The sequence below is a fragment of the Nematolebias whitei genome, chromosome 13 (assembly GCF_014905685.2).
Source record: "Nematolebias whitei isolate Nwh7 chromosome 13, NemWhi1, whole genome shotgun sequence".
Taxonomy (NCBI): Eukaryota; Metazoa; Chordata; class Actinopteri; order Cyprinodontiformes; family Rivulidae; genus Nematolebias; species Nematolebias whitei.
Window position 1 is genome coordinate 9,006,819 of NC_056510.1, and position 23,664 is coordinate 9,030,482.

At 42.8% G+C, this 23,664-nt stretch overlaps 1 protein-coding gene across 1 annotated transcript in view; it reads left to right on the forward strand.

The window, feature by feature from the left end:
- Nucleotides 1–19,026, forward strand: part of LOC119419800 (minichromosome maintenance complex component 3 associated protein) — a 20,048-nt gene extending 1,022 nt beyond the window's left edge. The window contains exons 2-29 of the mRNA XM_037687182.1: nt 109–1,222; nt 1,581–1,840; nt 2,136–2,217; nt 2,325–2,463; nt 2,547–2,740; nt 2,822–2,961; nt 3,954–4,151; nt 4,263–4,531; nt 5,120–5,282; nt 7,449–7,606; nt 7,759–7,949; nt 8,051–8,265; nt 8,337–8,437; nt 9,967–10,098; nt 10,191–10,304; nt 10,536–10,688; nt 10,808–11,005; nt 11,076–11,144; nt 11,219–11,353; nt 12,701–12,845; nt 13,644–13,905; nt 14,000–14,097; nt 15,089–15,479; nt 16,055–16,330; nt 16,429–16,558; nt 17,224–17,409; nt 18,447–18,597; nt 18,789–19,026. Coding sequence (XP_037543110.1) covers nt 109–1,222; nt 1,581–1,840; nt 2,136–2,217; nt 2,325–2,463; nt 2,547–2,740; nt 2,822–2,961; nt 3,954–4,151; nt 4,263–4,531; nt 5,120–5,282; nt 7,449–7,606; nt 7,759–7,949; nt 8,051–8,265; nt 8,337–8,437; nt 9,967–10,098; nt 10,191–10,304; nt 10,536–10,688; nt 10,808–11,005; nt 11,076–11,144; nt 11,219–11,353; nt 12,701–12,845; nt 13,644–13,905; nt 14,000–14,097; nt 15,089–15,479; nt 16,055–16,330; nt 16,429–16,558; nt 17,224–17,409; nt 18,447–18,597; nt 18,789–18,950 — 5,826 coding nt within the window. The 3' untranslated portion in view covers nt 18,951–19,026. The remainder of the gene's footprint in view (nt 1–108; nt 1,223–1,580; nt 1,841–2,135; nt 2,218–2,324; nt 2,464–2,546; nt 2,741–2,821; nt 2,962–3,953; nt 4,152–4,262; nt 4,532–5,119; nt 5,283–7,448; nt 7,607–7,758; nt 7,950–8,050; nt 8,266–8,336; nt 8,438–9,966; nt 10,099–10,190; nt 10,305–10,535; nt 10,689–10,807; nt 11,006–11,075; nt 11,145–11,218; nt 11,354–12,700; nt 12,846–13,643; nt 13,906–13,999; nt 14,098–15,088; nt 15,480–16,054; nt 16,331–16,428; nt 16,559–17,223; nt 17,410–18,446; nt 18,598–18,788) is intronic.
- The last annotated feature ends 4,638 nt before the right edge of the window (nt 19,027–23,664 follow it).

Below are 23,664 nucleotides of genomic sequence, written 5' to 3' on the forward strand. Positions count from 1 at the left end.
GGACAGAATCAGACTTCAGCCTTTGGACAGACTAGTGGACAGAATCAAACTTCAGCCTTTGGACAGACGAATGGACAGAACCAGCCCTCAGTTTTTGGACAAAACCAGACGGCGCTATTTGGACAGACCAGTGGGCAAAACCAGACATCACTGTTTGGGGTGACCGGCGGGCAGAACCCAACTTCAGCTTTTGGGCAGACATCTGTATTTGGACAACCTTCTGCGTTCAGACAGGCTCCAGGGTTTGGGAAACAACCACCTCCCCTTGGAGGCTCACAGATGGCCACCAGCTCCACCTCTGGGTTTGGACAGCCGTCTTCCAGCAGCGCATTTAGTGGCACTCAGAACGTGACGACCCAAAACAGAACAACCTCCGAGTTCTGTTTCAAGCCATCCAACAAGGCTCTATTCAAACCCATCTTCAGTGCCAGCCCAGAGCCAGCTCAGCCCCAGATTACAACAATGTCAAGCTCGTCTTTTGGAGGCAGTGGGTCCCAGGCCAGCTCCAGCACCACTGGCTTCCCTCTGTTGCCTGGAGCCAAGTCTGGGTCGCTGGGCTTCTTACAGCCGTTTGCAACCACTTCTGTTTCTGCTCAAAATAATCACCCAACAACTACCAGCAGCAGTAGTGCAGCAACCAACACTCTTCAGTTCACCATTTCCCAGCCAGCTGCACCTTCCAGCTCAAACACTTCAGCTACCGTCACCGAGCCCACCACCCCATCGTCCTTCAGTTTTACAGCTGAAACCCTCCAGACTGAGCCAACACTTCTTTTAGGGGGAACAAGTTTTGGTCAACCTCCAGCTTATGGTGAGCACAAAGGCAAAGCAGAAACTGGCACAGATAACAAAGGAAGCAGCCAAGAGGACACAAATGTATTTGCACGACTTGGCAAACCTGCCAAGCGCAAGGAAAATCCAACAACCTCGAGCTCAGGTTTAGAGATCCCAACAGCAGAGGAAGAGTCTCCATCTGAAGCAGACTCATCAAGGCATCTCTCGAAGAGGCCACTGATCAGGTCCCGTGGCCTTCCAGGAAACCTCTTCAGCAGGGCACTCAGTGGTATTTGTAAGGAGCGAGCCAACACAGTAAGACGAGATACTCAGAAGCCAGAGCCAAACCTGGAGGAGAAGGAGAAAGTTAATGAGGGTGAGCCGCCTGTCTCACCACCTGCTGCACAGACACTCACCAGGGAAGTTCTGGAACAATCTGAAGCTTCAGGTGAGACCTTGAACTCGTATTACCATGAAAGAAACATGAGCTTTTCAAGGCTAGATACCATTTATTCATGGATGATTGGTCAAAAGTACCCTTTATGTATTAGTTTGAGAGATTTTCAGATCACTGACTGAATCAGTAATAAATATAACAAGACATCATTGAGGAAATTTCACATTCAACCTCAAACACTATTAAAATGACTAATGTATTAATTCTGGAACACGTAGGTATCAACAACTAGAAAGCTTACTATTTTATCAGCAACTTCAAAGGGACATGGACCCACGTTTTTCTGTTCTATAGCTGTGGAAAACAAAAAAAAGGTGTTGCGTCATTTAGATTCATAATTCTCCTTCAGACTCGGGTGTAACTCAGAGTCCAAAATCCCAAGTGTTGACCCCTGTGGTGACCCCTGTGAGTCGACGTGGACACAGGGACAGCGTGGATAGCCTGAGCGGCTCGTCTCCGACCGACCTCACCACCATCATGTGCAGAAACGTGCCTCCGGCCCTCAACAGAAAGGACGTGCTCATGAAGCATTTTTCTCGGTTTGGGAAAGTCTTTAAGGTTTTCTGTCGGACTGCAAAGAATTTTGCAGTAGTGCATTTTGGTGATCACGTAAGTTAACTATTTAAAATATTTCTTTTTGTCATCATTTTGTGTTTAACAAACTGACCTTTATGTTTATCATTGCTCCCATTATCTGTTAAAAAAAAAAAAAAAAAAGTTCTACATTTGTGTCCTTGTTATGATTTTTTTTGGCAGTTTGTCAGATCTGAACACCAAAGGGTCTCTATTTTTAATTTACCAAACTGTGCATTGCTGCTTTGCATGTTCTACTTGAGATAACCAGGCTTCTCTATAGGGAAGTTGTTCTGAAATTTTGCCTTTTGTTGAATTTCATGTCTTTCAGGCTGCAGCTGCAAAAGCAAAGAAGAAAGGAAAAATGCTGCACAGACACGAGCTGCTGCTGCTGTGGCAGAAAAAGAAGCAAAGTAATTGTTAAATGTTAAAATCAATATTCATCTGAGGTAGTGTTTAGTTCAGACTGTATTTTTGTAATGGTAAGTCTCCTTATGGGCTCTGACTTTTTCTGGATTAGGTCCAGGAGAAAAGGGCGGCAGACCTGCAGGAGAAAAGAATGAAACTGAAGGAGAAAGTCCAGAAGTCAGAGAATCTAAAGTGGATTTTTCTTCTCCTCTCAAAAGGCCTGCACTCATGCCTTCCACATTCAGTCACAGGTAATTCAGCATAAAATGCGAGTTAAAGGTGCTTTTGTCATTTTTAAAATAGTTGCATCACTGCTGCTCTCCAATCATTTCAGCTCTCCAGTGAAGAAGCCTTCCCCTGTCAAGCTGCTGCAGTTTGACCCTGATCCTCAGAAAGAGAACATCACAGAGTCCCAGGGCTCAGAGCGTCCTGTCCCTTCCTCCCTTGTTCACCTCATTGGTCAGGTAGCCGAGACCGCTGAGGACAAGTACCGCCTGCTAGAACAAACGGACAAGATCCTGCGTCAAGGTGAGGCCGGCTCTCGTCTAAACTGCTGCAGGATCTGAAAACTGGACAAAAACCCAGTGTCGTGTCTTTACGTCCTCGCAGATCGGCCCAAGCGGACAGCCTTGGACTTGTCTAAAGTTTTTGTGGGGACATGCCCTGATATGTGTCCAGAGAAGGAAAGATACATGAGGGAAACGCGAAACCAGCTCAGCGTGTTCGAGCTTATCCCAAACACAGAGATGGTATGATTTTTGTTTTTCCCAACAACAAACCTGATAGAGGAGCCTGGACATCATTAAAGTCTAAGCTGCACCTTAGGACCTGCTCCTTATGGCTGGGCGATGTCTCAATATTTTAATCATATCGAGATACTTTCATACACTATATAAAATGAGACTATGTCGATATAAAACGATAGTTTCATACTCTGCGTAGTGAACTTCACGCGACCCCTCCTCTCTCTCTCACTGAATACAAACCCAACCCCCCCCCCCCCCCCCCCCCCCCCGCCTCCTGCTTGTGTGACACTGTGCTGCAGCTCCGACTGTGAAGACTTTATTCGAGTTATAAAGCTGAGCTAAGCTAGATACATATTCAGATTTCCATATCAGTTGTCACAATAGGGGTTCGTTAGGGTCTTTGTTAGTTTGACCCACAGCGGAGCCACTCTGGTGACATAGATAGATGTAAACGCAAGGTCCGTGTCGGGAGAGAATAAACTCCCAATGCGTTCCGAAGTGGTGCGTTCACTAGCGTCGGAACAGCTAAGGTGCATTCAAGAGCACCGAAACAATGACATTCAGAAAGAAACAAGCCGTAACCAAACAGAACCCAGCTCAGTAAACTAGCCAACTACACAACAATGTGGGTTTTCCAACAGCTGCATTATGTACTTCATGAGCATCAGATTTTTAAAGAGCAAGTCAGCCTTTCATGATGTTTGCTCTGTATGTTTTCTGTTTAAATTTGAAGTGCACAGCTGTGGTTTGCAGGAAAAAAAAAACTTTCATTTTTGAGACTTTTCTTTTGTACAGTTACAGCTGTCTTTTAATAAATGTGCCTGTTTGACAATTGGGATAAAGCTTCGACTCAGAAATATATTTTTATTACTTTATGGAAAGAAAAAAAATATTGAGATATATATCATATATCGCCATTTATCTTAAAAATATTGAGATATTAATTTTAGTCCATATCGCCCGGTCCTATGATTTGATCGTTGTTTATTTACCAGGTGGATCATTCTGCTGCTATAAAGGAGTACAGCCGCTCCTCTGCCGACCAAGAGGAGCCCCTCCCCCACGAGCTGAGGCCCCTGTCTGTGCTCAGCATGACCATGGACTACCTGGTGACTCAGATCCTGGATCAGGTTCAAGACAACTACCGGGACTGGTATGACTTTGTGTGGGACAGAACCAGAGGTATTCGCAAGGTTAGACTAAAAACAAAACTTCTGTTTCTCTTTTCACCACATTTAAAAAAAAAAAGTATTTCAAAAAGGGCTTCATCGGTTTCAGCCTGTTTGTTTCCATTGGTCCCTCAGGACATCATCCAGCAGCATCTGTGCTGCCCTGACACAGTATCCCTGATCGAAAAGTGCACACGCTTCCACATGCACTGTGCCCACCACCTCTGCGAGCAGCCCATGTCGTCTTTCGATGCTAAAATCAACAACGAGAACATGACGAAGTGCCTGCAGAGCCTCAAAGAGATGTACGAGGACCTGGCGACGCAGCAGGTCTTCTGCCCCCAAGAGGCCGAGTTCCGCCAGTACAGCGTGCTGCTGAAGATCAACGACGGGGACATCCTGCGGTCAGTCTGGGCGAAATAATTCCTTTGATCTACACACCACCGTATGATTCCATTTGAGTACCGTATTTATCGTTCTATAAGGCGCACCGGATTATAAAGCGTTTGAAGCCAAACTAAAACATTTTGACAGCTTTTTGAACGCCATATACCAAGTAAAATTGGTTCGAGGTCAGTGAGCACAACCAGAATTAATACATAAGGTGCACCTGATTATAAGGCTCATTGTTGATTTTTAAGAAAATTAAAGGATTTTAAGTGCGTCTTATAGTCCGAAAAATACGGTAAAATATGTTTTGGAACTGGAGCTTTGGTTTAGTTCTTTCAGCTGGTAAAAATGTATTCAGGCCTCAGTTTTTCTTCAAAGGAGCCAGACTTTCTAAAGAACTAAACTGAAAATGTGTATAAAATTAAATTCTGTCCAAAAAGAAGCAAGAGCTTCTGAAAGTCTGGAGTTCTATTGATGAAGAGTTCCTTAAAAGTGTGGCTGCTTGAAAGTAGAATCTAAAGAACTGAGGCTTCTGGTCATTGTTGTGTTTCTTTCATGCTTTGCCTCAGTCTGGTCTAAGCAGCTCACTTCCCTCCACACAGAGAGGTGCAGCAGTTTCGTGAGGAGGTGCGCAAGTCGCCCGAGGTGAAGTTCGCGGTTCAAGCCTGCGCTGCCGTCAACAGCAACAACTTTGTTCGTTTTTTTAAGCTGGTGAAAGGAGCTTCTTATCTGGCCAGCTGTCTCCTGCACCGGTACTTCAATCAGGTGGGACACAGACGGAGAAATCTTCATTTACTTTTACAGCTTTGTGTTGTCTGAATGCTTTTTATTTTTATTTTACAAACATACACAGCTTTAATCCAAGACAAACTTCACTCTTTTTCTTTTTTTTTGTTTTAGGCCAGTCATATGAAGAAAATACAATTTATCTTGTTTCAGTATAAAAACATTACTGATAATTTTCTCAATTAACGTTTTAGTAAAAACAAATGCAGACAAATGAAAAGACTCAATCTGTTGTACAAAACTGTACAGACAGACAAATTACTGTAGTTTAAACTCTGTCATTAAATCCATAAAGTTCCATTGAAATGACTTGAAAAAAGTTATATATATATATATATATATATATATATATATACATATATATATATATATATAAATCAACTAATGAAAATCAGTCTTCAACAAAAACGATGGAATCCTTGTTGAATTATTTTGTTGCCAAACCTTTTGAGGTAGTCTAGTGAGTTCTGTTCTCAGGTGTTTAAGTCCACTCCTCGTGATCAGACTGCTGCAGATGTCTCAGCTTTGAAGGGGCTCTTCTCCAGATGTTTCAGCTCCTTCCACAGCTGTTCAGCAGGATTAAGATCAGGGCTCAGAAGAAGCTTCAGAACAGTCCGATGTTCAGTTCTGAAACATTTAGCTGTAGGATTTAGGTATTTGTTGTCTAGGAGGACACATTTGTCTCTTCATTTTCTCGTCTCTTGTGGACATGTCCAGGGAGGTTGTTTCCAGTCAGATGAACATCACACTGCTTGGACATGGTCTGGTAGTCTTTACCTCCAACACAATGTCAATAATTGTCTTTTTGAGCTCCTGAGACTGTCATCAGTTTCTGTTCAGTGTGCTACACACCATGATACAAAACAGCCCTGTGACTACCTGTCACCCTTTAAATAGGCAGACTGAGTGCTTACAGACTGAATACACCTGATGTGTTGATTACAGAACACATCTTAGTGTCCCTATAGTCTAATTATTTCCCATTTTTTTCTACGAGCATCATCCTTTTTCTGAAGTTTCATTATTTTGCTTTTTGATAATTTTTACATTAAACCTAGATTCAAAATCAATCTGGTTTGCATTAGTTAATATTTAATATTTTAGACTTGCATTTTAACCTTTATATGTTGACAAAAATTTGTCACCTTGTGTAAAAGTGCTAAATGCCTTCAAATTAGGGATGCACGATATTATCGGTATGATATCGGTATCGACCGATATTAGCGATAAAGTTAAATCAATCAACCTTTATTTATACAGGTAAATCCCATTGAGCCTCGAGGACTCATTTACAAGAGAGACCTGAAAAAAAAATATATAAATATCGGACATCGGCCATTCCATCAAAATAACTCGCCAATATAAAAGGCGCTGTTTATATATATATATATATATATATACACATATATATACAGTAAAAGTTGCTGTTTTTGTATGACAACACAGTGACAAGGATGCCTGTAGCACCAGCACAACGTTATGACGTCATGCGCACCGTTGAGTGTAGATTTGTGAAAATTTACAAATTTGCACGGTTCAAGTGTTGTGAGTGTGTTGGAGTAAATGTCATGAATAAGTTTGACATTAAACATAATCCAAGTTGAAGTGTTACATCATTCAGCCCCCTTTTTGACATCTGCATTTGGTAGCAGACCAAACTGACAAAGACCGTGCAGAATAATATAGTATTTTAATTCCACAGCAGAGAAAGCTTTGTAGTCTCTGTAAGTTCTCTAGGGAGAAAATATTAGTATCGGATATCGGCCAAAAATCCAATATTGTGCATCCCTACTTCAAATGTTTATAATTTCTACAGAAAACACATGTTAGCTCTCGTGCATGTCTGTGAATAAACATTTTGTAATACAGGGACTTCCTGTTTGAGAATATAATACTTCAGCAAATTAAAATTATCCAGTTGCATAAAAAATAAAAATAAAAGTTAGGGGACAGAGCTGTTGAGTTGGCTTCAATGAGCTCCAAAAGGAGAATTTTATTATTTATTTAATGCAAAAATAAAATGTTTCAAATATCTACTATCAGAAGAATTACAAGTTAGACCGTGAACTAATCGCCCTTATTTGTTGCTGTTATTTTGAACAAATGTGTTTGGTAACGTTGGTATGGATGTGTTTGTGCGTTCAGGTCAGAACAATGGCGCTGAAGACCCTGAACGTAGCTCACACCGTGGGGCCGCGCTCCACCCCGTTTCCTGTCGAGGACATCGTTCGAATTTTAATGTTCCGAAACGCCGCTGAAGCGACGGACTTCGCCCAGCAGTTTGGGCTCAATGTCAACGACGGGTAAAGGAAAATACAAAGAAATTCTGTTTTTGTGACTAGAACTTCTAATTTTGCCGAATGATCCCAACAACGTGGACGTCTTTGAACTAAACCTGGTTTTGATTCTAACCTGATGAGAAATCAGTCAGAACAATTTGATGTCAATCTCACAGGATGGTGGAGCTCAGTCGGGTGTCCTTCCAAGAGCCGGACCTCCCCCTGTCCCAGAAGAAGTCTGAGGTCATCCTTGCAAAGAAAACGGTGTTGATAGGACAGGTGATGAACGGGGGCCCCCTTCCCAACCCTCCACAGCACACCCCCGTCTGTAGCTTCGACTCTCAGAATAAATTCCGCGGCCTGAAAGGTTTGTTTCTTAATAATATCGCAACGTTTTAATTTTTGTTCCTGTAGGAGCGAAGCCCAATTACTGCCTTCCTTAATGAGCTCTTGGCTTCTTCGTTTCAGGTGACAGCGTGAAGCTCACAGCTCCGCCCAGCGACGAACTGTCGGCTCAGTTTGTGCCAGTTAAAGCTCCAGATGTTCCAACCGTGCTTGAGCTGCCTCCAGCTGTTACCGATGAGACGGGAGAACCGTACCTCCCTGCGGTCCAGTTCTTCCTGCCTGAGCCTGTCAAACCCCCGTCACCTCCACCTGAACCTCAGCCGGCCTACAGCGATGAGGTGGGGCAGAGCTCTCGAGCCCGTTCTGTTCGATTTGTTTGCAGCTTGCTCACGTTCTTGCGCTCTTTCAGGACATTGCGGCTGAGCTGGACTCCGTGATCCAAGAGGTGGTTGAAGCAGAAGTGAAAGAAGTGGCCGACGCTGGCGTCAGCTACGTCGCAACAGCTCTCACGTAAGTCAAATCTAGTCAAATTTATTTATTTTATTTATTATTTAAAACCTTTTTATTCAGGCAGGCTTTTAATACCTAGTAGGTCTTTGACAATTTTGCTATGTTTTAATTGTTTTTGTTTTTAACTGACTGATTTTTTTATTATTCTTGTTTGTTTTTAACTTCTGTACTGTGCAGCACTTTGTGCACCTTTTGGCTGCTGGAAAGGGCTCTGTAAATAAGTTTGATTGATTTATAAAGCACATTTAAAACAGCAGCTGTTACCAAAGTGCTTAACAATAAGAATAAGGCAGTTAAAGAAATAGAATTAGAACAAGATATAATTAAAAGCATCAAAATAAAAACATAAAAACACAAAAACAATGAGAATCAATGAAATACTAAATCAAATCCCGCTGTGTTAAACGTCAGTGTAAACAGGTGTTTTTAGGAGAGATTTATAAACGGGGATTGACGTGGCCTGTCTAATGTTGGGGGGAAGATTGTTCCAAAGTTTAGGGCCCATGATTGAAAAAGCCCGATATCTGAGCTTAACTCTTGTTTTTGGTACAACCAAAAGCAGCTGGTCAGATGATCTCAGTGCCCAAGAAGGAACATATTGTTGGAGTAGATCAGAGAGGTATGAGGGTGCAAGGCCGTTAACACACTTAAAGGTCAACAGAAGAATTTTAAAATAAATTCTGCCATGTACAGGGAGCCAGTGAAGGGAGGACAAAACGTGGAATATGATCAAACCTACAAGTTCCTGTTAAGAGCTGACCTCCAGCATTTTGGATGAGCTGGAGACGTGAAAGGGAGACCCGACTGACCCCAACATAAAGCGTATTACAGTAGTCTAGCTGCGTTGTAACAAATGCATGGACTGTTTTTTTCCAGGTCAGAGCTGGTCAGCACAGACTTAAGCTTCGCTATCTGCCTTAATTGGAATAATCTTTTTTGTAGAACGGAGTAAACAAAGTCTGAGTCTAAAACCATCCCAAGATTTATAACGGGCTGTTTAAGATATGGTTCAAGAGAGACCAGGTTTACAGGAACAGAGACAGCAGTAGAGCTAGGGCTAAACACAATCACTTCAGTTTTCTGATCGTTGATACTTAAAGCATGTGAAGCCATCCATGCCTTAATGTCATCAAGACATTTCAACAGAGGGTGGATTGTGCATGAACTATTTGGTTTTAAGGGCAGATAAATTCAACAATCATCAGCATAGCAGTGAAACGAAAGACCATGCTTCCTTAGGATAGATCCCGAGGGGAGCAAATGCAATGAAAACAGAAGGTGTCCAAGAATAGAGCCTTGCAGGACCCCACAGGAAAGAGGCACTGAAGCAGATCAACTATTACCAACATTAACACAAAAACTCCTGTCACTCAGATAAGAAAGGAACCATTCTAACACTGCACCAGTAATCCCAACCCAGTGTTTTAATCGCGATAAAAGGAAACTGTGGTCAGTAGGAAGCTGGAATGTGATCATGCTGTGGTGGACACTCAGACACTGTTGATGATTTTAACATGTTGCTTCTGCAGCGAGAGCGATGTGCAGGTGGAGTCTCTGGTGAGGGAAGTGTTGGGACAGATGTTGCAAGAGATATCGTCCTCCGAGTTCAAACTGGAGCAGGAGCGAGTCGCAGAAGAGAAACGCAAGCTTGAGGAGGCGAGGTTTGTCGAACTTTCTTGTCATTTTCCACAGCACTGATAATCCACTGTATTTCGTTTATCCTCGTTTCTTTTCCCGTGCCTGCTTTTGGAAGGCGGAGGCAGGAGCACGAGGCCTTCCTGGCTCAGTTCAGCTGCTCGCTGTGCACTGAGCTCATCCATCAAGTGGTGGACACGACCATACAGGAAACCGCCACCGCAGAGATCCAGTAAGTCTCACCTTTCATAAAAAGTATATTGTTTTTTAATAAAACACACAAAAAATAAATCAAAGTAGCATATTTAATTAAACTGTGAAACATTGTTTTGTAAAACAGCTTAACTTGTATCTTACCGTGTCTATTGGCTGATTTTTTTTATTGTTTTCTCGATGAATTCTGAGTGTTGGTGACGAGCAACCACGTGACCGTTCTGAGCAGCTTTTTTTTTTTAAATCACAGGGAGGCGCTGAACGAGAAAGCAAAACGTTTGGCTACATGCTCCGAGCAGATCTGCTGCGGTCTGATTGATGAGACTTTAAGCACAGAGATTTCTCTGCTGGTCGAAGATCTCCTCGAAACAGAGCTGGAGCGTATCCACAAGTACATCAAGAGGTGAAGCAAAGAAAAGACATCCGTGAAAATGTTCTGAAACGGACTAAAAACACTAAAGTTTGCGTTAGGAGCTCGGTTGGAGTTGATCTCGAACATTTTCATTTCGCCTGTACCACCAGGTGGCGAGACGTGGTGGCAGTTCGCCGCACGCTGAAGCGACAGATGAGGGGTTTCCCCGCAGCTCCTTGCTGCGTCGACCCTCGTTTCAAACTGAAGGCCTTGGCTCCCAGCGCCCCCGCTCAGCCCTCCATGGCAGATCTAACTCGAGGTTTGGTCAACCTTGGAAATGCTGGCGTTTTAGCTGTGTCCAGCACCAGGTGAGCTCATTGCCTCTTCTACCGCTGCTTCTTTTAGCTGCGTTGAAACACATTTTCTGACTTTGTTCAGGTTGCTGAGGATGAGAGAAGAAGCAATCCACCAGATGAGAGTCCACTACTTCTTCCATCAGCTGCTGGAGTAAGTCCACGTCAGGTTCAGTTGGTGGTTCACGTCAGCAAACAGCAGTTTGACGTTTATGATGCTTCCTTCAGGGAGACGGCGTGGGCGCCGCTTGATCTGCCTGCGCTGGTGATGGAGAGCACCCCAAACCCACCTGATCGCATCTTCTGGAAAACCCTTCTCCTCTTACCCAGCGATGATGAAAGTGTAGCCAGTGTGGCTGACAGGTGAGCAACAATCAGAAGTCTTAAATAATATTTTTAGGTATACCTTATTTTCCGCCGTAAATGTTGCTTCGCCCTATAACTCGCATCAGTCCAAATATGTCTAATAAAGGGGAAAAATCCATAAATATGTCGCTTCACTGTATACGTCACATCTATTATGCGTCATCGCTGACGCGTTGCGTTTGTTACGCGTCATCACTGACAACCCGGAAATGTGGGCTGGTGTTGTGCCAAAAATCGATTGGCTGCCAAATGGCGGCCTCTGGGGCGTGCACAGGAGGACTTTAATAAGAATTTAACAAGATTAACACTTAAAAACAATTATTTGTTTTCTCAAAATTATAGTAAATGTGTGTCTCAGTCTAACTTTTATTTAATAAATGGACTTTAACGGTCAAATCAGCTGCATTTCAAAAGTATTCGCTGCCTCGGCGCTCCAGGAGTGCGCAGAGGGAGGAAATCAGGAAGGAGGAACGCTGTGCATTTCTTAGAAATTTAACAAGATAACCTAAAACAATTATTTGTTTGCTTGACATTATAGTAAAGGTGTGTTTCAGTTGAACTTTTACTTAATAAATGCACTTTAACGGTCAAATCAGCTGCATTTTACTGGGGTGGCGCAGCGAAATGAAGCTGATTTGATGGTTTTGACAGTTGCTCCAGGCGAGCTGGACGAAGATGGCAGGCTGTGGCAAGCCGATTGTGTCATTAACCACTTTACTATTACATTACATGATACAACGGCATGCCATACTACTCGAGTGCCATCTAGTCGCTGAAAATGGTAGTGTTCAATATTTCAGTCAGAATGAATGAAAGCGGACATATCTCAGCCAAAAATTGGTTTATAAATATGGAGAAAAAATTCATAAATATGTCACTTTGGCGTATAAGTCGCAGGGCGTGCAAATTATGCAAAAAAACGCCACTTGTAGGATGAAAAATACAGTAATTAATGGCCAAGCCTTTCTTGATAGAATGCATGTCGCCCGCCTCCTTTACTACCACTCATCTAATGATGAGACGCTTGCTTGTTTGTTAGAAAAATATTTGATGAAGCAATATACACATCTTAATGGTATTCATCATTAGATGTACGACTACAACTTATTAAATTTTGGAGTCAACCCAATTCAAGATGGCTGCTGGATCTTTTCAATCACATCTCGTGGAATCTTCGCTGCTATAAAATTGTGGCTGTCAATGTGCACTCATAGGGAGCGCTTCAGTTTTATGCAGTGACATCTTTAATAATCCAGATTGTTCTTTAGTCTAGAAATGATTATTACTATTTTTTTCTAAGTAAGTTGTCTGATGCAGCTGTTTGTTTTCTGTTTGAATCTGCAGGCTGCTGTCGGACTGGTTGGAGGTGAAGCTTGGTGCTGAGCGAGGCTCAGCGGAGCAGCCCGATGGCACCATGAAAACTCTCTGTGTCATGAACGCCCTGCAGGAGAGCAGACAGGGAGCTTATAAAGTCCACGTCACGGTCAAGGTGAGTCTGAGTGGCCCGAGTCATGTTCAGGTCATTCCATCACCGTGTTTTATACTGAATCAAGAGAAGTTGCATTTTATGAATAATTGCAGTGTGAACGTTGAAAGACTCTTTGTCCGCTTCGTCATTTCCGGGTTGCGGGGGTCGCTGGTGCCCATATCCAGCAGTTGCCATGTGAGAGGCAGGGGACATCCTGGACATGTCTCCAGTCCATCACAGGGACACAGAGACAAACAAGACAATCATTCACTCTCTCACTCACACCTAGAGACGATTTATAGTCACCAATCAACCTAACATGCATGTTTTGATACATGCAAGACTAAAATGCTACAGCAAATGTGAAATTAGTTTGTATAAAAATATAGAAAAGAATAAAAAAAAACCAGGAGAGGATCGGTGTGACAACATTCAGACAACGTGAGACAGTTGAAGCCACAGGAAGTGCGCCCTCTTGTGGCTGGCTGACGTACTACTTTAAGCTCCGCCTCTCCGTGAAAACACAATTTCCTGTGTAAAAAAAATAAATAAATAAAATGGAGGGAGCAGCCTCCCCACCCCTGAGGAAAAGCAACATTTTGGCTTCAGTTTTAAACCAGATAAGGCAGCCAGGTTCAAGCAGTACAATTTATTTTTATATTTTAATTATTTTAATGAGTCCATTGATGATTATTTCACGGTGTTTCACATTATTTTCATTTAACGACTGACATGTGCAAGTCTTTGTTGCTAGTGTGGTAAACCTGTTTGTTCTGTGTAAAGCCCCATCTTTGAACGTTTTCCCTTCACGTCTTCCAGGCGACCCGAGGCCCGCTAACCGAACACGGCCTGTCCAAAGTGGAGGAGTTCTCAGAGCTCCAGGGCGCAGGAGCCCTCATCCTGCTGCTCCCCGCTCTGCCCGTCTTCGGGTCCGGTCAGGAGGACCAGGACGTCCCTCTGCTGTCAGCTTTGCTTCAGCTCAAACAGCTGCAGCAGGTCAACAGCTGGCACTGTCCACTGCCCCTGGTGGTTCTGGTCCTGGATCACTGGGACGCTGCGGATACACAGAAACTGGAAGAAGGTATTTATAAACATTGGGGGGGGGTTAGTTGAAAGAAGTGGAGGTTTTATTGAACTTGAGATGTTAATGAAGTTTGTCCTCATGGTTCCTTCAGCCCTGATGCTGCACACGCTGATGAAGGAGGAGCTCATCTCAGAGTACAAGTTCTTCTTCATACCAGGAACCACGAGCGACCTTCAGGGATCCAAACAGGTACCAACTTATCGTAGTTACATGTTTTCAGCTGCAGTGTGATCTACTTCCTGGATGTTTCATCATCTGGTCAGCTTCTTCTGAAACGTCTTGTTGTTGTAGGATTGTTTATGAAGCATTCCCACTACCGTGAGACATTTTTCGGCGTCTTTCTCGTTCCACATTTTTTGTGCTGTTTCAACAAATCGTATATCAAATGTTCAGCTCGTTCAGGAGAAGGGTGCTATGACTTTTGGTATTAGTGCAGCTTTAGTAACTGGGACCCTGTGTACACAATTTCGTTCCACCACGTATACCACATGTGTTGCGAATGACAAATAAAGAAACTTCGACTTTAGCTTTTTGAAATATTTCGCCTTTTCTGCCATTTTTTCCTCATAGAAATGAGTTGAGCTCATTTTACATCCTTCAAATCTTTAGATGTGTTTACAACCTTTTACTGCTCCTTTCACATTTTGTTCTGCTTCAGCTTCTTTCAGCTTCCTTGTGCAAATCTAAACATTTTTCAGCTACTTCCAGCTGTTTCCATTTCCATTATTTTGTGCTCATTTTTGCTTCTTTCAGCATAATTGGGAAAACGTTTGCTCTGCTTTCTTCAGCTTGTTCTACCTTTTCAGCTAGCTTTTTAGCATTTTTAGCTAATTTCAGCTGTTTTCAGATAAATTCAAGCATTTCGTGTTAATTTTTGGTTCTTTCAGCCTAATTTACTTCTAATTTCGGCTTGTTTCAACTTTTTTTTTTCTGTTTCAGCTTTTTCTGCTCTTTCAGGTACCATTTAGCGCTTTTGATGCTAATGTTAGCTTTCTCAGCTAATTCCGCTCCTTTTTTTTTTAGCTCATTTCAGTTCTTTTGCTTCCTTCTGGTAGTTTGTTTTTTTGCATTTTCAGCTACTTTTCAGTTATTTTTTGCTAATTTCAGCCTTTTTTTAAACTAATTTCCAGATTTTTGTGCTAATTCAGCAAATATATGTTCTGTCTGCTGTTGTCTCCAGCTGACCCAGGCGATCCGTTGGCTGCTGCCCCGTGCGCCGCCGCCCTTCCCTCTCTCGTGTCAAACCCTAGTGCAGCTCGTCGAGGCCTGTTTGAGTCGTGAGTTCAGCCCCAGAGTTTGCGCCAACCGCCAGGACCGGGCGGCTGCACGCCTTCCATCCCAGGACCTGCGGCCGGTCGTCCAGCTCTACAACGCCGTCCTGGGTCACGTCGCTGATAAGGTGGCCTCCCAGGATCTGTGTGGACTCTCGTGGCCCCCCGCTGAGTTCATTCTGCCTGAAACCAGAGACTTTGTGCCTCATCGAGGCTGGAACTGTTCGGAGCATCTGTCCTGGCTGCGTGAAGCCATCCTCAGCCTGCGGCTGCCGGAGTGGGAGGGGCTTCCTGCAGCAGGTCAGTGAAAAGATTTAATTATGGTTACCGTTCGCTTAAAACGAGGAACGACATGTTTTATTCTGTGACTGCTCATTTAGGAGATGGGTGCTATGACTTCTGGTTTTTGTCACTTTTATAATTTTTAAATATTTAACTTTATTTTCAATAAAATTATCCCAGGAAATACGTTGAGATCTCTTAATTTTGGTTAACATTTTAAAATCTGCTTCTGTATGTTTTCATCCTCTAAAGCTACTTTTAGCTTTCAGCTAACATTTTGCTAGCTACAATTTTAGCTATTTTAGATTTTAGCTGCCGTTCTTTTTCTTTTAACTTCAGTTTAGTCAATTTATATTTTTTTATTACTTTTTTACATACATTTTAGTTAATTTTAACATCTGTTTTTGCTAATTTTAGCCTTAGCACTTGCACTACTTTTTGCTACTCTTCTGCTAGATTTAGCTTCTATCTCCTGTTCTGCTGCTTTTAGCTTGTGTTCTGATCATTTGGTTGTTTTAATAATGTAGTTTTTATCTTCTTTAGCCAAGTCATTCATCACTCAGCGCACTCTGGTTATCGTTCTCTCTGCTCAGGCTCGTGGTCAGATCTGTGCTGCTCCATCTTTCGTTACGCCGCTAAGATCCCAGCGTCTCGCCGCAGTCAGCCTCTCCTCATGTCGCGGCTGGAGAATCTTCTGGAAAGAGCTCGACTGAAGGCTAACAAAACCCCTGGATCCAAAGTAACATTCAGAAACACGGATAAACGGCAGAGTCCGAACTTCATGCAGGTTCCGTGGGACGACGTGGTCGTGATCTTCATCGACCACAAACTGAAAGACTGGCAGCTGCCGGGTCCGCCCGTCTGTTCAGGTCTGCACCATTTATTACAGAGAACACCTGGATCCTGCCCTCACCTGTATTTATCACGGTTTGTTTTGTTATCAACTGTTTGTTTGTCCTTTTTTAAGATGCTGTCACGGATGATGGAGAGATCCTGGTTTACTTCCCCGCAGGGTCGCTGGACGGTTTCCGACCGCCTGACCCGTGGACTCGGGCCGTCGAGCAAACGCACAGAGAGAAGCAGCAGGAGATGAACGGGTAGGGATTTTAAGATTTACCTTAAAACGATCTGTTGAATATTTCCACAACCGGAGTTCTCCTTCCCTGAACTTTAATATTGTTACCATTACAAGCCCATTGTGGACTGATGGTTCTGTTCACTGGTTTTGACTTCATTAGCAGGCGTCTCCAGAACCAGCAGTGCTCCTTAAGGCGACGCTAAAAAGACAAAGTCTTTGTTCCACTTTGTTTTAGACCACAAAGATTAAAGAGTGAGATGAGAAAGATACAGATTTACATTCTAGATGTGCTAAAAGTGATGAGACAACTCTTTCCTCTGAGCATTACACGGTCTGACCTTCAGGGTGCATCTGCTGCAACTCCTGGATTGATTGGCAGCTGTCTAAAATGTGTTCCACTTGTGAAAAATCCATGAGCTCCTGACAGAAAATGACCCTTGACCTTTCTCAGATCGATGGGCATCCACTGCTCTGAGGTCATTGCTGATGTCTTTCCACCCTGGCACACCTGTCTGCTCTTTATCACTGTGGAAGCATTGAGATCTCTGGACTGAAGCTTCATCTATTTAGTAAATAGTGGCACAGTGGTTCAGCGGTTGCTATTACAGAATCGTAGAACCTGGATCAGGTCAGTAACATCTGTATGGAGGTTTTTCCTCACGTCCCTCCTGTCTCCTCCCTCAGGGCAGCTGAAGGTGCCTGTTCTCCATCTCCCAGCCTCCCTCTCAGGCAGAGGTTGTTCCACAGCGTGGTGAAGCCCGCCGACGTGTCGTCGCCCCCGCAGGACATCACTCACACCCCCACAGCCGAGGAGCTGCTGGCCCACCGGGTCCTGCAGAACTTAGAGGAGGAGAGGGCTGAAAGCTGGAGGTACGGCTCCATCTCCGCTGGTAGATCTAGACGCTGGAAGTTTGTGAAAAGTATATAATAAATAAAAAAACAATGTTGCTTAACACGTCACAAGAGCTGAAACGCTACAGAACTGTGCAAAAATCTTCATCCAGACCTCAGTTCCTTACATTTTTCCTTCACATCAGTCAGACCTTCTGTAGATTAGGACTTCGGCTCAGTTTCAGTCTCGTGTGCAAATAAAGAGTCACACTTAAGAAAGCTCCGGAACTAAAAGAATAAACAGATTTTATTTACATTTTTAGGTGAATCTGTAAACAAACACCAAAGAAAATCCAGTTTAACAATCAGAAAACAGGACTTGAGCTCCGACAAGTAGATTTCCAGAACTCTTCTTCACGTTTAAAAACGAGCTTGAGCAGAACGTTTTGATCTTCTATTTTATTCATCTTAATTTAAATGTTTCTTACAGTGCAAGGTTTTTTAAAAAAAAATCAATTTAACATGATTTTGTTTTAAATGTGCAACACTTTTATATTTTAACTTTGGCACAGTGCAAGGTTTATTTATTTGTTTGTTTATTTATGTATAAATAAGAGCTTTAGAAATAAACTTGGATTTATTTTAGGTTTCTTTTCCTTCACTTGCGTTTTGGAGCAACTAAAAGTTGGATAAGTGAAGAATTTAAAGTTATCTCCAGCAGAACAGTATCTGAAAGTAAAAACCTTAAATTAATCTCCTCATGAATTTGTTTCACAGACGGTGTTGAGAGGAAGTATCTTACCTGCAGTAGATAACGGCGCTTTCTGTACAGAGCTGAATCTTGTGATAATTATGGCGCTAATATTTCAACAAAATTACAAGCATCTTTAAAAAGATGTTCAATATTTTTAAAAGCAACTCCTGTCGCAGACGAACAAGAGATTCTTGATCTTCTCTGGATTATTTTCTGATGTCTGAATTAAAAACAGAGTCCAGTTTTTTTGAGCTGAGCTTCCGTCAGCTCGTCCTTTTCTGTCTAATGGACAGAAATATTCGTCATCTCGTCCTGTTTGCAGGAGCACGGAGCAGCTTCAGCGCTGGCTGGACGAGGACCCGTTGGACAAGTTGTCCACGCCGCTCTTCGTCCCGTCCTCCACCCTGCTGTCCACGCAGACGATCATACAGCGGGCGCCCAAAGACAGGCCTCCAGAGGCAGCTTTGACTCAGGTGTCCACTCACGATGTGTTAATGCTCAAAGTACATGCTGAGGATGACTCTCGGCTACTACCACTTGAACCGTACCTCATTATCTGTCATTTAGAGTAATTTAGAGCTGGTTTTGTGTTGCCAAAGGTAGATACAGTAAGCTGTGGCAGCCATTATCAGCTCGGAAGCTAACATGTTTATTTATCCCTCAGAGGTGGGATGAGCGTTGGGACGGAGCAGCCTGGTCGAAGGCCCCTCCTGAACCTCTGCTGTGGAGACTGAAGGATCTGCAGCGACGGATTTCTGCGAGTCGAGAAGAAGAGCTGGCCTGCAGCCTGAAGCTACGAGCTCTGCTGAGCATCGTGGACGACTGACGGGACTGACGAGCAGCGAGGGGCTCCTCGTATTCCCACCCGCGCTGTTTGTCACACTCACTATTTAAAAATGTGAATTGGCTGCAGAACTAAAAGAAAATTAATATTTTTACAATTTCATTTTATTCTGCTCACTTTCAGGATTATTAGTGTGCTTTATATATATATATACACTATATATATATGTTTTAACAAGCTGTATCAGTCAAACTACTTTGTAAGAAGGTTTTTTTTGTAGTGCTGAGTACTTGTCAAGTAATGAAATAAAATAATTTTTATAAAAGTCTGGGTTATTTCTTCCTTGATTTTACTTTAAGTGCACGTGTTTATTGCAGGACGGCCTCGACAACGTCCTGCCCAATCGAACAACAAACTCAGCAAATGAGATTTCCTGAGATGGTGCTGCAAAGGATTCTGGGAAATGATGTTTTATGTCTTTATGAACAGATCTGAGGTGACTGGGTTTCAGAAACACCTACTGAAAAATGTGAATGGCTCATTTAAATACAGTAAGAGCCCCCCCCCCCCCCAAAAAAAAGGTAGGTATGGATTTTGCCTGTTTTAATTGGTCCTGACATAAACTGAACGTTGTATTACTACTATGGTAATCAGGCCATAAATATTCTAAGTACTCTGTCCTTTGTATTTGTTTGTATTCTCCAATATGTCTGGTTGTTTTCTGCTGTTTGTCACCTCAGAGGACATGAATGTCGGCTCAAATCTTTCTGTGGCTTTGAACAACATTTAATGAACACAAACAGTTGATACAACCATAAATAGTGTTCACAATACTTTATATATATATATTTATATATATATATATATATATATAGACGACTATGTATATGTATAAATATATGCATATATATATATGTGTGTTTTATGTATTTTTAAAATCTATAGTTGGTCATTATTGGAGTTTGGTATCGGAGGAACATGTTCGGCTGATTGGTAACTAAATTGTCTCTAGGTGTGAGAGAGTGAATGGTTGTTTGTCTCGTTTGTCTTTATGTGTCCCTGTGATGGACTGGAGACCTGTCCAGGGTGTCCCCGCCTCTCGCACAGTGATTGCTGGACATGGGCACCAGTGACCCCCATGAACCATAAAGGAAGAAGCGAGTAAAGATGATGTATTTCGTTCAGATGATTTGTGTACTTTCAAACTTCTACCACTAGAGGGCAGCATTGGATATGAAATTGAGTCACTGCTTTGACTTTTTTAATAATTGTGACAGTCCTACATTAAATTAAAAAGCTGCTTATTTATTTTTCCATTTTATTTTTCTTTTATCCATCCTTTATCTTCATGGTTTCGATCTAGAAGAGGAGGCCTACGAGTGATCTGTTCCCCAGTAGCAACAGCGTAAAAACACAGGATGACACTTTTCCTGCTTTAAGAGACGACCACGAAAACATCGTGAGCAGTGGCTCCACAATCCTCTTTATAATGCGAACAAGGTACGAGTTCAAATGGCACAAAACTGTACTCGATTCAGAGGCTTTATATATTTTGTTACTGTGTAAATGTGAAGCCACTCATCTTCATTATCTGCTGGGGAAGATTGTCAGCCATCGAGGGTTTGGTAATCCTAGCAGGGTCCAACTTTTCACTTCTCCGATGCTTCATTATCATTAAAGCTTCAGATCTCGCTAACAACAGAAGACTGAAATTCAGTTTTTGTCGTTTCAATCAGTGTAAGTAACTGAAACAAATAGTTATAAAACACTCTGGCTATGCACTATGGTTGAAGCGTACAAAACTAGCTAGCTGCATGTGGAAGAACCATACACAGCCACAACAGCTCACATGGTCACACCCTGCTGTGGGTCGGCATTCTTCAACCTGCATTTGTCCCAAGTAGCCAGTCTGTGTTGGTCACGCTGGAATGAACAGCACCTTGGAGCTGGTCCAGCTGTTTAATAGGTTTGAGGTCAGGACTGGCCAATCCTCTCCCAGTTTCTGATAAACCTTGCTCTGTGGGGGTCGGCGTTGTCTTCTTGGAAGATACAGTTTGGTCCTGGGAACATTTGAACATTTGCAGAGATTTATTTTGTTCTCATAGGCTCAACTCACCAATTTTCTCAACAAATGCAACATTTAAGAGTAAGTAAGATTTATTTCTAAGAAGTATTCTAACAACAAAAGAAACGTTTGACTAAACATGTGTCTTACTTTTTATGCTGTTTAATTCGGAATAACTATTATTAAGTTTAGTTTCATACTCTCAGCAAAAAGCTACAGTTTTAAAGCCTTAGCCTAGCATTAGCTACGGGGGGTGGCGGTAACTCGTTCGGAGATTGCTCGTTTTGGTGACACATGCAGAAGGAAGCATCCGATTGGTGAAGTTGCATTTATTGCAATAATAATAATAATAATAATAGTGAGTGCAAAAAGGTTCAGATCAGCAATAGTGGCAAAAATCTTACTTTAAAAAGAAACAAAAAAAGAAACAAAATGCTTACTGATAAGACATTCAGTGCAAAAGTTGGGGGTGTGAACTTGTCCAGGTGGTGGGAGTAAAGGATAAAACACAATCGCAGTCCAAGAAAGTAGCATTTAGACAAAAAAGAGCAGAGAGGCGCGACTCAGTCACAACAGAGAGAATCCAGCATCCTCAAAGAGTATCCAAAGGGTAATTGGTGTCCTCAGTGGACCGGAAATGAGACACATCAATTTCAGGCAGTGTCCTCCAGAAAGCTCAGCCTGACTGCACCATCAAATAGAAATTATGGATTTTGTCTGAAAGGGGCAAAGGTGTTTGAAGACCCAAAGAAAATGAGGTCGTGGGGGGGGGGGACTGGGAGCCTACACACAGAGATGTGCATCAGTACCGGCAAGTCTGCTGTGGACCCTCAACACGGTTATACAGGCTTACAGGTGCAAATGCTGCTGCAACACTTTCTAAACTAATTAACCTTTGATTTATATGTTTCTTTTTCACAAGACAAAAGGGAAATGTTCTTATGGACTGTTGTAAGCCCGGAGTCATTGTATTACAACGCCATGCATTCCTTCCTTCCAATGCAAAACAAACCTGAAGTGTATCGTCCAGATTTATGCTCAATATTCAATTCAATTCAAAAATACTTTATTAATCCCAAAGGGAAATTAAATGTTGTTGTAACTCGTTATCGTCGTTTCGTTAAGAGATGTTATAGATGCTGATGTAGGCAGGAAGGATTTCTTGTAAAGGTCCGTCCCACAGCGGATGCGAACAAACTGGCCGCAGATGCCGTCAGATCCGTCCACCCATACTCGGTTGGCCTCTCGGTTCCCCTGGACTGCAGTCCCCTTGAACGCCGGGCTGAACTCCTCCCAGAGTGATAGCCACTCCTTCCAGCAGTCTGATGAGCTCCTCATCGCTGCTGACAGCCGGCTGCAGGTGCCAGGGGATGATCCCGTCCTTCTGCTGTCATGAGCCGTGTTTTCTGATAGTTGCAGGATCTCAGTGGTCAGGCACTTGAGCATAGGTAGATGGGAATGCATCCACGGCGCCTCCTTTTCAACTCATTTGAGATCTGGGGCTGTAGTTGAGATATTATAAAAATAAAAAAAAACACCTTGCTGTTATGGTTATGCATCATAACAAATGTCCAAAAGTACAAAAAGTTTCAATAAAAATCTTTCCAGCTGCACAGCGTCTGACACCTGAGGAAACAATCGTCCAAAAAAGCTGATTTACATCCAGAAAAACAGGAATTAAAGTTTCCGAAAGCAAAATCTCAGAATGAAAGTAACAGCGCTGCTCCAACATGCAGCCACCCAGAGCGGAGCAATTCTAGAACACGATTCAATCATCCAGGTAGAAAAAACTAACAGTCGGAAGTGTATATTAAAATACTAATTGTTACTGAATTTTAAGTGTGTGTAAGCAGTTTCAGTTGTCTGCTGAAGAAACTGGTCACATTTATCAATCACTAAAACTCTAACGAAGTTAAGTCAGGTCCTCTGGACGGATTCAAAAACATACAAAACTTGTTGAAACGTTTCATCTTTCATCTCAATGGTCCAGGTAGATAAATCACAAAAAAGGTTAAATCGTGACATCTGGACAAGTTTCTTTAAGGGAGAAACGTTTCATCTTCCATCCAGAAGACTTCATCAGTCTGAGGCCTGCCAACCCAGATCTGTTTCACAAATAGCACCTGCTTGATGTGTTTCCAGTCAGCCCTCTGTGGAATCCAAATAAATTAAGTTGTTTTTTTTTATCCATCCAGAGGACCTGATTTAAGATTTTTAGATTTTTCTATCTGGATTATTGAGCATGCATCAAAATTGCGTGTCTCCAACGTGTCCAGGGTCTCCTCCCAGTTGGATGCCCTATGTGTCCAGTGATCATCCTTATAATCCATCCATCCATTACCTTTACTTGCTTCTTCCATTTAGGGTCGCGGGGGTCACTGGTGCCCATATTCAGCCATCGCTATGCGAGAGGTGGGGGACACCCTGGACTGGTCTCCAGTCCATCACAGGGACACAGAGACTAATGAGACAAACAACCATTCACTCTCTCACTCTCACCTAAGGATAATTTAGTCACCAATCAGTCTAACATGCATGTTTTTGATCTCTGGGTGGAAACCGGAGTACCCGGAGAAACTCCACGCATGCACGGAGAGAACATGCAAACTCCACCCAGAGCGGCCCCTGGACCGGGAGTTGAACCAGAGTGACCTGCTCGCTGAGAGGCAGCAGCTCTACCAACTGCACCAC